At 39.4% G+C, this 14,087-nt stretch overlaps 2 protein-coding genes across 6 annotated transcripts in view; one reads left to right on the top strand and one right to left on the bottom strand.

The window, feature by feature from the left end:
- LOC124310117 (protein artichoke-like) overlaps positions 1-9,347 on the top strand; it is a 24,278-nt gene extending 14,931 nt beyond the window's left edge. For all 3 annotated transcript variants that reach the window (XM_046773772.1, XM_046773770.1, XM_046773771.1), the window contains exons 2-6: positions 1,512-2,146; positions 2,245-2,418; positions 3,588-3,706; positions 4,112-4,258; positions 4,344-9,347. In XM_046773772.1, coding sequence (XP_046629728.1) covers positions 1,678-2,146; positions 2,245-2,418; positions 3,588-3,706; positions 4,112-4,258; positions 4,344-7,343 — 3,909 coding nt within the window. In that variant the 5' untranslated portion in view covers positions 1,512-1,677 and the 3' untranslated portion in view covers positions 7,344-9,347. The remainder of the gene's footprint in view (positions 1-1,511; positions 2,147-2,244; positions 2,419-3,587; positions 3,707-4,111; positions 4,259-4,343) is intronic.
- LOC124310120 (eukaryotic translation initiation factor 4B) lies at positions 8,981-13,752 on the bottom strand. 3 transcript variants are annotated; one of them, XM_046773778.1, is made up of 12 exons: positions 13,595-13,752; positions 13,238-13,366; positions 12,724-12,902; positions 12,463-12,570; positions 11,992-12,220; positions 11,100-11,360; positions 10,730-10,976; positions 10,547-10,598; positions 10,334-10,445; positions 9,962-10,055; positions 9,681-9,750; positions 8,981-9,589 (listed from the first exon to the last, which is right to left on the bottom strand). In XM_046773778.1, the coding sequence occupies exons 1-12, from the start codon at positions 13,602-13,604 to the stop codon at positions 9,521-9,523; spliced, it is 1,560 nt and encodes a 519-aa protein (XP_046629734.1). In that variant the 5' UTR covers positions 13,605-13,752; the 3' UTR covers positions 8,981-9,520. The 3 variants fall into 3 exon arrangements, with proteins under 3 accessions (XP_046629734.1, XP_046629733.1, XP_046629735.1); XM_046773777.1 differs by having other exon boundaries at positions 12,724-12,905; XM_046773779.1 differs by having other exon boundaries at positions 9,681-9,781; positions 12,724-12,905.
- Between the last annotated feature and the right edge of the window lie 335 nt (positions 13,753-14,087).

The following is a 14,087-nucleotide window of genomic DNA, read 5'->3' on the forward strand; positions in this document are numbered from 1 at the left end:
GTTTTCTTTCGTGAAAATCAGTATTAGTTTACTACTTACGCTTTACCTGAGTAATTCAGAACCTCTGTGAACTCGAGGATTAGCAGCCGCACTAAGAGTTGGGCAATTAAGGAAAAAGATTTCTAAATTATTGTTAGTCCCGAGGAGCATGTTTCACGCTTTGCATTTACGTCACGCACGCTGTACACGCGTCTATATCTATATATGTATATATTAGACGTATAACTGATCATCGCTTCGACTTTACACGCAGTTTTATATTTTGTTCGCCTCTTTTTCGCAATATACGTAATGAGCGTCCGCTAATTAATTCAGGAAACATACTGTTTCGTTTTACATTTTAAACAATTTTATTCGTGCGAATTATTATTCAAGGGAACCGGTACGACTTGACTCTCTTTTATAGTAGGCCATATTATGATTGAATGTTCGGGCTCTCTGATTACGGAACTCATTCCAGTTCATTGCGGTCATTGGCCATTCATGATGGTCACAGCAGAATGGCCCGATTCCTGTAAAAATTCAATGTCAAACGTTGGTCAATTTTTTAACTAAATTTTTTACTAGGATCGAACCTATCTGAGCAAAAAAGAAACATCTGTCACAGGAATAAAAGAAATTTCGTCAAAATTTTTCTCAATCGATTTACCGCTGACAATAAAGTGTGATCATTTTTCATCTAGCGTACTTAAAAACAATCGACAACAGCCGTTGTATTTGAATTGAATCGTGGTGTAAGATGCGTAAAAATCGAGACATCAATTATTCTGAATATTAATAATAATAGTAAGGTCATTTTACTTTTAGCCTCTTGTTTCGCGTCAATATTGTTCCGAAATCGCAGCACAGGAAAAGCGGCGTTTGGATCAAATCAGCATCTACGTATAACACGTACATTATAGACGTAGGTATGAATGGTATTATACCGTCTTTAGAAAGGCAGGATGCTGAACCTGGTGTTTATGCTGTGGTATTCAGTTCATTTCCTCGATAGTCTATGCGATATGAATGTACGCACATACGGTTTATGATACGATAGCTTCTCGTATATCATTTTACTCGTTGCGCGTACTTACGAACGTCAATGTCCCCTTGACATTAACACTAATCATACATATTCACATTCCGCTATATGCAAGAGTTATAGTTCCGATATCAACTTAGCGGTTTCTCTTTCTACACTGCACAGTGCAGATTAATTACACATTTGTGAAACTTACGGGATCTATTCTCATAGCTTCGTATAATCCTACGTTTAGACAATTAGCTTTTTTATCGTTTAAAAGTGTGCGAAAGATGAGAACTTTCATCGATTTTTAGAATACAAATGCGAAGACGTTTTATAACGAAGAAGAACTTTACAAAGTATTCCGGAAAAGAAAATTGAACCTTAAAAATTTTGTGTTAAAAAAAGTCGTTATTCGTACGACTCAACCGTCTGAAAATTATGCTCTTACAAAATTGTACACACTTCTTGCAAATGCTCAATCTTGTCTTTTCGCTGTTTACAGACGCCGGACGACGCCGAATGAATTGCTGATCGTAATCGCGGTTTTCTTGCAAATCTTTTCGTCGACATCGTACGGTCAGGAATGGCGACCTTGCGTGGAATTAAAAAGAGACCTTTCGCTGCCTTGCAAATGTTCCTTGTCGCCGAGTCACCAGCGGGCAATAGCGATGAATTGCGACGGAGTGATATTCACCCGCGACGTGATCGAGGGGTTGAAACAGCAGCCGATAGTATCGTTCAGCCAAAAAACCGTCGGCTACAAAACTCTGCCGGAGGATCTTCTGAGCGTTGGATTGCCGGTGGAAAAATTGGACTTGTCCGAAAATTCGATAACCAAACTTATGGACCGGCTTTTGCAATCTCAAAGCCGTCTCCAGGAGCTTAGATTAGCCGGGAATTTACTCGGTGACAATTTGAACCCGATATTTTCGAGCAACGAGTTTCACGAGATGAGGGAACTCAGAGTTCTCGATCTTGGTCAGAACGGGCTGCGCAGCATCGAGGAAGGCATTTTTAAGGGATGCTGGAAACTCGAAGAGCTCTACTTGGATGGGAATAATTTGACTTCGGTGCCTGCCGCGTCGCTGAAAGGACCGGAGGCCATCAAATTACTGTCCCTGTCTCGCAATAACATCGGTAAATTAATTGACTGGCAGGAAAACTAATTGGATAATTAGCAAAGTCAGACGTTGCGAAGATAAGCATCAAGTTTTTTTAATTCTTTTTCCATCCAGGATCCGTGATGCGTGACACCTTCACTGGCATCAGCAAATCTCTAGAAGCGTTGGACCTCAGTTGGAACAGCATTTCGCATATGGATGACGAAGCTTTTGTCGCTCTAGGAAATCTCGTTTCTCTCAACGTTTCCCACAACGATTTAACGCGTTTCAACAGCGACGTTTTTAACGGTAAGTAACAGTATTTCACGGGTCACAATGCACGGTTATTATTATGATAATATACAATGATTCTTGAATTTCTACTTAAATGTAGGTGTTTAGAAAGTTCCCCGGAACGTGCTTCGTATGTTATTAGTAAAATAATCAGGGCTCTAATGAAAAGTGTAACTCGCTGTGCCGCAAAATTAATCCACTTCCCAAAATCGCATGTATAGCAACAAGTGTATATTATTCAAACCTTGGAGTAGAACAAAAAGGATTACCAAACACTGGAGCGAAATCTGTTGCTAATTAAATCGTTGCGTAATTAGGCTGAAATTAGCGTAGCTTCAGAATCATTTATATATATTTGTTTCATGAAAACAAGACGACTTTAATTAGGTACTTTGATGCGCTGAAGCAAATTCAACTCGCACTTTGGCCATGTAATCCGTGTATTGTCGCAATGTTATTATAAATCAATTATAGAGTACCAAATCATTTTGGCCAAGGTTCCAAAGTGAGTATCCGTGTTTGAAGCCTAATTTAAACAACTTTTAACTGCACCCTTACACCGAGTCTCGTGGAAATAAATTTTCTTTTCCCACCGTAGAAATGTACCTATACAAGGCTACGAATGGACTCTTCGACAAAGTAGCGAAATGGGCTAAAAACTTGTCAACGGCGATGTCCTTTGCCGTTTAGGAGAAAACTTTGCGAAACCTGTTATATGGCGCATGTCCCGCCCCGAGGTGTGCCAATGTTAAATCAAGGAAAATGCGTACCTATATAGATTGGATGAAAATAGTGCAGTGACTCGGCTGCGATGACCTCGATGAGAATAGTTAACCCTGAGAATTTTCTTCCCCATTGTGAAATATAGTTTATATCGTCGTACTTTCAAGCGCAGATTACTATACTATACCAGACTGTGGTCTACCTGACCTCACCCAAGCATCCACGAGAATTTCTCACCGTTACAATATAAGATTTTCCCACGTTTATTTTCACGACTATGTATATTCATCATTGCACTTGACTTACATATCGTTGGGATGAACCGTTGTATACGAACTGGAGTGATAGACTCGATCCCGTTGTTTCACATTTGCATTTATTTCAATTACAGTTCAATTGTTACATCGTAAGTAGTATCTGTTGAAAAATGTATCTCTCTACGTAATGAATAACCCTTTCAGGAGCCTTCAATTTGGCGCAGCTCGACCTATCCATAAATTACTTCAAGGAATTCCCCACCGTTGCTCTCAGGCATTTGTACGCTTTGACTTTCTTAAACCTGTCCAACAATTTGATCAGTGTGAGTCTTTTTTTCAATGTACATAACTGATTTACTTCGGTATATTATACGTATGTAATACTTTAGTGGAAACATGTTTCGTAATAGATTGTTAAGTAATTCACCAACACTAGATTTTTGTTAGCTGGAAAACAATTGTCCGATTATAATCTCCGAGGAAAGTCTTGGCAGATTTTGTTTTCCCTATTTTGAAATTTTTTCTAAATAATATGAAGTTTTTAGCCAGAAACAATTTTTCAATTCTTATAATTCAGTGATCATAGAAAATGTACTCCGTTCTATCCTGGCAATTGTTCGTTGACAGTATTTCAGAAACCCTTCGATAAAAAACGTTTTACCTGAGTTGAAAAATACACTATCAATAACAAGGAAGAAGCATTGAATTAAATTCAATATGATTTTTAGGAAATTAAGCAAACACATCTATCTGGGCTAACGGAGCTCGAAGTACTGGATCTGAGCAGGAACAACATAGCTCGATTAGGAGTGAACGCGTTCTCGAACCTTTCCAGTCTTGTTCGTGTCGATTTGAGCTTAAATGCACTGCGCACGGTAACCAGCCACTCAACCATACATCAAGTAGTGTCGGACGATTATTTTGTAAATTCACCAAAATCAACACTCGAATTATTTTCAGATCGAAGAATCCGCGTTCGAGGGCTTGACAAATCTAAAGTGGATATCTCTGCAGGATAACAACATCCTGCTGGTACCTGGATCGGCATTGTCTCGGCTTCCTGCTCTCACGCATCTGCATATCGAATACAATCGAATAGCAGCTCTTTCGATCGATCTTTTGCGTACATCATCTACGACCCTTCGCACACTGGGATTGTCCCGTAATTTAGTTAGAGAAATACCAGCTCGTTTGTTTGAAAATTTTCAAGTTTTGAAGAGTATCGAGCTGAACGGTAACGTGATATCATCTCTGTCTCCGAATACGTTTATCGGTATAGAAGATAGCTTGGAGAACCTTGATCTCTCTAATAACCGTTTAACGGCAATTGGAGAACTTCCGTTGACGAATTTGGTTTCGTTGAACCTGGCCGGAAATTTACTGAAACGCGTTTCGCCGGAAACTTTCAAGATAATGACAAACTTGCGATATTTGAATTTAAGCAGTAATCCGCTTTACGGTGGATTTCCACCAATTTTTCCGCCGATGCTAAGAACACTTGACATTTCCTATACCGGGCTCAAGATTTTACCTTCGATTCTGTTCCTCAATTTGGAATCGCTTGAGAAGGTTTCGCTAACCGGTAATTATTTGCAAGAAATCGGAGAGAGCACCTTCCAATATCTTTACAATCTTTCCTCGATCGATCTTTCGTTCAATGTTATCGAAAGCATTCAAAAAGGTGCTTTTGTCAGTCTGATTAACTTGTACGAGCTGAATCTACGGGGTAATAAATTAGTCTCATTTGGCGGTGAGTTTTTTAACACGGGAACTGGTCTCGAAGTATTGAATTTATCTGATAATCTACTTAGTTACCTGTCCCCCACAGCATTCGTTATTCATCCAAGACTGAGAGCAATCGATCTCTCAAACAATCGTTTCACTTACTTCCCCAGTGATTTTATCAAGCCGTTGCAATTCTTAGAAGATGTCGACCTATCCAACAATATGTTAATCGGTGTAAACGAGTTCGCGTTCTCTCAAGTGGCGCGACTGAAGACGTTGGATTTATCGGGTAATAAATTAGAGTCCGTAGACGAGCTAGCTTTCCATAACTCAACACAGCTCCAGACTATACGTTTGGCAAACAACAATTTGGAACTGCTCAGCGAACGAACCATGGAAGGCATACTTCGATTAAAGTACCTCGATCTTTCAAACAACAAGCTTACTTCGTTGCCTGAAACAATGTTCGACTCATCCAGACTCCGAGCTTTGGAGAACATAAATTTATCCGGAAATAAATTTGTTCAAATTCCAGTTAGGGCGTTGCAGAAACAGTCTCAGTCACTGTACAGTTTGAACATGGCCAACAACAAATTGGTAGAAGTATTCAGTCAAGACACCGTGAGCAATGTCAAGGAGCTTGACTTGTCGGGAAATCCATTGAGCGATAATGCTGTACGCGGAATTTTAGGAGAGGCAAAGATACTGCGATCGCTGAACCTCGCGAATACGGGGATCAAGGCCATAACAAGATTGGAAACACCGTTCTTGCGACACTTGAATGTATCGGGAAACAACATAAGCGACATTGGACCAGTCGCCTTGGAGCGCACTACCATGCTGGAAAGCTTGGACATATCCAGAAATAATATAGCTGATTTTACGAACTTAATTGAAACCTTCAAGACTCTTTCAGTACTCCATACCTTGGACGTTTCGCATAACGCAATCAAGGCTGTAAACGAGAGCAGTTTCGGCGGTCTGAACGCGCTTCAGGAATTGAAAATGATCGATCTACCAGACTGCACCAGGATCGAAAGAAACGCCTTCAAGACACTGGGAAAGCTCAAGTCTTTGCAGGCCTACGATTATCCGAGACTTGGATACTTCGACGTTCAGGGTATACTGAAGTACATGGACGGCATCGAAGTTGTGGATATTGAAATCAAGGACTCCACAGTCGGCAACGAACAACTATCCATCAGATCTCACCCCCGTTTACGGTCGCTAACTTTGCGAGGAGAGAGGCTCCGAAATATTCTCTCAAGCTCCCTGGTAGGCGTCAGGAACCAAGCATTGACTATCGGGCTGAAGGACACATCGATCGACACGATTCCGAACGCTTTATTCTTCCCAGTGCCTCGGTCCACGAAGGTCACCTTGGACGTAGCCGGCAGCCGATTCTCCAGCTTGCCGCAGCAGTTTATCGCCGCTTTGGAAGATAGGAGTGACACCATCGTCCTCAAGGGCCTGGATTCGAATCCCATAAAATGCGACTGCCAGGCGATACCGCTTTGGCGCTGGCTGACGATGTCGAAGCATAAAATAGTCACCCTGGCAGTAAAATGCGCGAGCCCTGAGCACGTGGCTGGAAGGTACATCACGGATCTGAACGAAAACCATCTTAGCTGCGACAGTACGTCATCAACGAAATTCGACTCGACAGATCCCACGGCGGCTGTGCGATCCACGACATCCGAACCGGAAATAATTTGGACCGCAGCCCCAACGACCCAGGATGGTAATAAAAAGAAGTATCACAACGGTGACGCGACGTCGCCGACTGGAAGTAACACCACAACCACCGACGACACTTTGGTCATCGGTATTGTGGGGGGAGTTTTCGCGATCGTTGCAATCGTCGTTATACTCATATGCATTTGCCGGTTGAGATGGAGCAATCAGGTCAACGAGGCTCGCATGGCAGCCATGGCTTCCAGCATTCACGAAGCCTCGGTTATCAGGCCGGGTAGCACTTACTCGGGAAAAGCTAATCAAGACCTTTACATGGGGTCTTACAACGGGTCTGTGCTGGGCCACGGTAACAATATGTCCGGAATATCCGGATCCCCCGTTCACACTCCTTTACCTATGATGCCCATGGTACAACCGATGCACATGATGCAGCCGATGCACAGGCCAATGTCGCAGCCGATTTATGGCTACTACGAAAACCCTAATCTACCCGTTTACATGACTTACTCGTCTGATCGTGAGAACAAATTTGACAGATAATCGAACGTGATCCGTTGAACCAAAAACTCCCTTTAGCCCAGCAGTTTTAAATGTTGTAACATGACTTTTTTTCCGCGACGAGTGAGGAAATGTGAGGTATGCATAGTTCAACCGGTTACGCTATAAATACGTCACGTTACCAAAAATTCATCGACTCTTTTTTCACATTACGTACTACTCTGACACTGCCAAGCTTTCAGTGACTTTTCGTGCTCAACAAATGTACATACATGTATGAAAGCAAAGCATGCTATTCTGTTGGCAATATTAGAACGGTAATAAGGTTGTCGCGGGTCCATGGACCATGTTCGTTCAATCGTGATGTCTGAAAGCAGCTATAATAACGGAAACTGAATATCAGTATCAGTGATCCTTTCCGTGCTGCATAATATTGCGCTAAATTTATGTAAAGCTTGTGCTGTTTGTTTCTTTTTCTATGACATGATTATAATTGCATCCAACATTTAGAATCAAATCAGTCACAGATAGCAGTGTATTTCGTATAAACACATTGTATTTTGACATGTTGGATCCGATTTTTAATTGAAATGTTTTAGTAGATAAATGTCATCAGAAAAGTTATCGCCGGAAGCTCATGAAATCGATTGAAAGTAATACTTGCACGATTCTCCCGCCGCTGCTCAACGTACATATTTTATTTCTATTTGGCTGCACACAATCAAAAAATACAAATATCAATCTGTTTTCATTCATAACGTTACCGTTGACGCAGTTCGCTGCAGCTTGTATGCAAATCTCCAAAAGACGAATAAGTAATTAGAATTCTAGCCCCGTTAGATATATCTGAATCCAGTGTCGAATAAATTAGATTTTGTAATCTAATCTCGGCAATTCGCTTATACACTAGCATAGGTACATAATTGTAAATATATATTTTATTGATATGTTATTATTATTATTTAAGTAACACACAAAATATGTCTTCGCGTTTTAAGCTTATAACGAAGTTGCAATAGCTTCCACGAGTTTTATTGTTTACTACTACGTATATATATATATATATATATATATATATATTCGTAAATGGTATATTTTTAATCAAATTTAATGTAAATACAAGAAACCGATTTCCCATCTCAGTTTATTTGACGGTAGTAAATTATGATAGTATCCGCCATTTAGAAATTCGAGAATCACGATGAAATATAGATTTTATCGAGATATAGAATTGATATAGTTATACCTACAAAATACAGTAATATGTCACAAATTTAGCTGTCTCGATTCTTCTACCGCACGGTCAAGCTTTATAATTATGATTAAATGTTCATCGTATATTCATAAGTCATACCTCCTCCACCAAATATAGACATTACCGGGATAGAATAGTACTCGAAAATGTCACAATATGCAGTACGCGATTCTTCGTACCTACTATGTGGGACCGCAGTGAAAAATAAACAAGTTGACAATCTCTCTAATTCGTAAGAATTTCCATTTGTGATGCGTGAAAGAGTCTCTGAGAAAAATACAGTATTTTCCTCTAGCACAAATTACCAAGTAAAATCCAACAGTTCTAATCGTGATGTCGGTAATTGATTAAGCCGTAGCAAGTCGAATAGTCTGACGAAGAGAGCGGAAAACATGGCCAAGGGTAATGTTAATAACACGAAATGTAAGTTTTTTAAGTTTATGTATTCATCATTTCAATTGTTTGTCCTTTTTGCATCGACATTATTATATTACATGTACACGTCACATATTATACAATATCCTCGAAGCAACTGTACATCAGGTAAAATATCTTAAGTAAAAAAATGAATGTCCCGATTTTTCTAAATGCTGTAAACTGCGCTTAAATTTCATACTTTGGTGAACGATAGGATCATCGTTCATTATAAGAGACGTTAAAGTGTTGCCTTAAATTATTTAAATCAAATATCAAAGATCGACATATTAAGTAAATATTTGTGAAGGCAGTAATTATATTATTATGGAGTAATAAAATAGATTAAATACAAATCAACAATATTCAGCCAGCAACATGAATGCAATGGACAATTATGTGTGGGCAAACTCTCAAATCATCAGCAAGATATTTTTTTTCATTATAATAGAGAGGTAAAACAAATTATTCAATAATATGCATTATGTATACCAATCATGATACATGTGGCACAATTCAATTGCAAGAGTATAAATTATTGAGGTCAAAATTAATCGTCGATAATGTCTTGATCCACGTCATCAGGGAGTATGGAATACTTATTGGAAGCTGCAAAGTTCTGAAAAACAATGTATAAATCAATGATTACATCACAAATTTTATCAATTCATCAATTTTAACTTTCGATCGTACTGCTAACGTATTCTTACCGGAATTTGCTCCTCTTTAGCTTTGGGCATCCTGTTCATGTCCTCATCTCTATCCTTTTCTCTCCTCTCTCTGAAAATGATTGATTCGTGTTACTGTATCTCTTGGGATGCAAAGAAAATTATTAAAAATTATTCAACTGTAATAGATTTTCAGTTTTCAGAAAAAGGATGCTATCAATCAAGATTACCAGTGCTTCTACATGATAAATAGCTGTTAAATGATGGCTAAAATAATTTATTCATGGGGTTGCAGAGTAATGAAAAATAACAATGTAATTTACCTATCAGGAAATGAACGAGTTTCAATAGATTTCGGCGGTCCACGAACTGGTCCACCTCGGGAAGGTAGTGGCCCTCTAGAATCTCCTCTTTGCCCTGTTATCAATTAAAGTAGTTTTGTGGCTTGAGAGCATGTCAACAAATAATGACCAGATCGTTAACATTAACTCTTTGGATAATTGTTTAGATTTTACAATCATTAAGAGGCATTTGAAAAGAAAAGTGCAGATCATTTAATTACGCTTGGACCAGACACTTCAAACTGTCTCCAAGCAGAGTAGACGAACAGTGAAAATGCAAGTGGTGAAGAGGCACCCATACAAAGAATGAAGAAAACCGTGTGCCTCTTGTGACATCCATTTAAAAAGATATACCTGAGCGTGCAGAAGCTGCTTGACTGCGAGGCCCAGACCGTTCGATCTGCCTTCCTCGATCTTGTTCAGAACGCCAGCCTTGCCGTTCCTTATCCTTCTCTTCACGCCCTTCCTACAAATCCAAAACAACAGAAGAAACATGAATAAATAGGATGGCAATTGCAAGGAACATATCCCTTTCAATTGAAAATCAACTTTTTCTTTAATACTTACACCATTGCGTCGACCCCACACACCATCCTTGGCAGGGCGCTTATCCTGCTCTCTGAAACAAGGATATTACATACAAGGGTATTAGATACAAGTTAACCTCTGGATATAAGTCGTTGCCGTTACGCGATCTTCGACATGATAACCATACCGTTATAATTGGATAAACAATTGAAAAAAAAATACCCTTCTTCCTTCGGTTTAGCTTCAGCATTAGAACGCGCAAGGCGTTCCTCAATCTCTCTCTCTTTAGCAGCTGTATCAACGGGTTTAGCTGCTCCAAAGATGTTTACTGCTGGAACAGGTGCAGGAGGTGCCACAACTGGCTCTTCGGCAACAGATTCTTCAGCAACAGGTTCGTCTTGTATAATAATTGGCTCTACAGGTTTTGTGCGTGGCTGTAACTGTAGCTTCGGTCTTGTTTTCAATTCCGCTGTAAAACATTATTATGCATAATTGATTGATATTTCGTGAAAAGGGAATATAAAAACTAGTTTCTTCATCGTACTGACTGTTTACAGGAAAGTAACCCAACTAACATATGATCCATACTCACATCTTGGTTCCTCCCGACGAGACGATCCGTCTCTTCCCCAGTCAGAATCTCCGTACGTGCGACGGGGACCAAAACTACTTCCACGATCACGGTCCCTATCTCCATCCCTGTCTCTGTTATCCCTGTCACCGCCGTACCGTGGACGATCTCTCTCTCTGTCTCCCTCATCACGGAATCCACCTCTATCCCTAAATGCCCCACCTCTATCACCTCCTCTGTCGCCACCTTCACGCCAACCACCAGGCTTATTGTCATCAGAACCTGTAAAATATTGAAAGGTACGTCTTAGTACTGTAATGTTTGTTCTATAGTATTAACAATTTGCTAGAAATTTGACACTTCCATTTACGTGTTACTGTTTGTTCCAATATTCTATTGAATAGTACTTGATTAAATCATTGCCACAAATAACATTTATTATATTTGTAGGGAAATATTCGAAAATGTTGTATAAATATTGTTGGAATCGAATAAAATAATTCATCCTTTTAGGTTGAGCACAGTGCTACCAAATATTGAAATGCGATTCAATTGAAAAGTTCAAAAGATATCAATTGACCTATACATGAGAAAATTGCACTGTTTTCAAAATTTCATAGCCAAGTAAAACTTACGTACGGATTCAAGAGAAATAAAATGCAAATAAAATTTTTGTTCGGTACGTTTATTGAGGTCTTACATGTCAATAAAGATATACCAATCTTGAAACAAACACAGAACCACAAAGTTACAAAGTTTTTTGAAGCAAAGCTAAAGAGAGGAGCAAAAGCAAAATAAATGAGATGTGCGTCTAATCCTATATGGATATTTGTAAGGACTTACTACTTGAAATTCGATTAACAAAACATATATTACATTATTAAAATCAAAAAACCCACTTCAATCTACTCACCTTCACGGTCGTCTCTTCTATCCTTATTATCAAATCCACCGCGACTACGGTAACGATCTGACTCGCCAGGAGCAGAATCATCTCGCGGCCCACTTCGCCAATCCCCTGCGGTTCGCTCAGGATCATCATAGGTATCTCTACGATTATCTCGCCCCATTCGACCACCCCCACGTCTGTCATCACTACTGCTGTTAGAAACTTCAATTCTAACACGTCGAGTTTTGATAGTCTGTAAAAATAATACACAGGTATACACAACTGACATATCAGTACCTTGGTATTCAAAGTTCAAAATCAAGGGTTGTAATTACTAATATAGGTTCTACAATCAGTTCTGGTAACTTGGACAAGACTACTTTCAGTTTGGTAAAAGATTCGTGATCATAAAGATAACCACCAGCTCAGAGGAAAATTACCTATATACTGATACAACTATACAATACAACTATATACTGATAAATTTTTACTTACAGTGTTTGCAATTGAAAGTGCATCAATTAAACTTTGCCGGTCCTCAAATTCGACATAACCGTATCCCCTCATCTTATTAGAATCTTTCGGAAGGCGCATGTTAGACACCTGTGAGAAGTACGTATTGCATCATTCATTACATTATAATATAATAAGATAAATATTGTACGATATATAAATATTGTACAATATATTTATAAAAAATGTTTCAAAAATCTTTGAACACAAAATAAGAAGCTATCTTGACCAATGTGATCATACCTTCATATCAGCAAAAAACTCTGCCAGGTCTTCTTCATCTATATCATACGGCAGATTGGATATATATGCTACGTAAGGAGGATTTGTGGGGATATTCTCTTCATTGACTCCTGTACCTCGCGCAGCTCTGGGTGCGGTCGGAAGATACACCGGCTCTTTGCTACGGTTCGATGAAAACCCTTCTGAAATATAATATTCTCAACAACTTGCAAAGGAAGTTTAACACTGAGACAGCTTCAGAAACATTTGATATGCCAGTGGACCACCACATAATTGAATCATCAAATATTGAAGTACGCAGAATCAAAATAAAAGCGAATGTGAGATGCGAGAATACTGCGGTAAGAATCATTCGGTTGCAATACAATACAGCAAGTCGCTTGGATACGCAATATGAAAGAATAATAAAATGTAAGTGAGTATGAATACACAATATGAAAGAATATTAGAATGTAGATGAATATGTATACTCTGACTAGTTAGCGGCAAGAAGAAAGTGATGAAATATTCTCACCATGTTCATCTTCGACATCGTCAGCCCAATTGGATGTTTTGAGCGGAGCAGTTGGTATACCGCCAGGTGTGTCGGCCAGAAAATCTGTCAGGGCTAGGGTTTTCCCCTTACTCTTCTTGGTCTTTTTACCTAGGATTGCGAAAAAATCTTTTAGAACAACGACTATTAAGAATTCACCCATAACGCAAGGGTGTACGAATTCAATATTGCAAGCATGTGGTTCTAGGGACTTTGCTCAGTTTGGTTAGGTAGAGAGATTGAAGCGTTGGCATGCTAACGAGGGTGTAGAAGTCGGGTAATCGGTACCCGTGTTTTATGGTACTGATCAAGAAGAATCTAATGCGGAAGCAAACTTACCCGACGACATTATAGTTGCTTTAATTCGACAAAAGCAAACCAGTCTCGCAGTTTTGATGGTGCACACGACCAACTTCGAGGTCCATGAGGCATGAACTATTTCGTCACAGAGTAGAAGCTATTTCGGTCATTTGGTTACCGTGAGGCTGCCGCGGGATTGGGGCACGTTGAAATGATAATCTAGAACGATACCGGGAACTTTAGCACTCGAATACGGCACCTGGTGGCGATATTCAACATCTAAGCGAGTAAGTCGAATTGCGTCAGCTAACTTGGACTATGTACTAGTCATGTGCACATTTACGAATTTCTTATAATGAAAGTTTCATGTTATATTTTAAAATTACAAGAACAAAATGTATTTTTATAAAAATACACTTGTCTACGTTTGCTTACGTATGTACGGTATGACCTGCTCACCCAAGTGCATATTTTCTCCGCTAGGTCAATTTTTTAGGCCATACCGATCTGCGAGCTCCATATACTTAGCCCC

This window comes from Neodiprion virginianus, chromosome 1 (assembly GCF_021901495.1).
Source record: "Neodiprion virginianus isolate iyNeoVirg1 chromosome 1, iyNeoVirg1.1, whole genome shotgun sequence".
Classification (NCBI taxonomy): domain Eukaryota; kingdom Metazoa; phylum Arthropoda; class Insecta; order Hymenoptera; family Diprionidae; genus Neodiprion; species Neodiprion virginianus.

Bases quoted from the DNA above. Each gene is read 5' to 3' on its own strand.
- LOC124310120 (XM_046773777.1), bottom strand. The intron at 10,446-10,546 runs GTAAGTATTAAA...TTGGATTTGTAG, and splicing joins TGTGGGGTCGACGCAATGGT to GAAGGGCGTGAAGAGAAGGA. The intron at 9,751-9,961 runs GTAAATTACATT...AATCATTTTCAG, and splicing joins ACTCGTTCATTTCCTGATAG to AGAGAGGAGAGAAAAGGATA.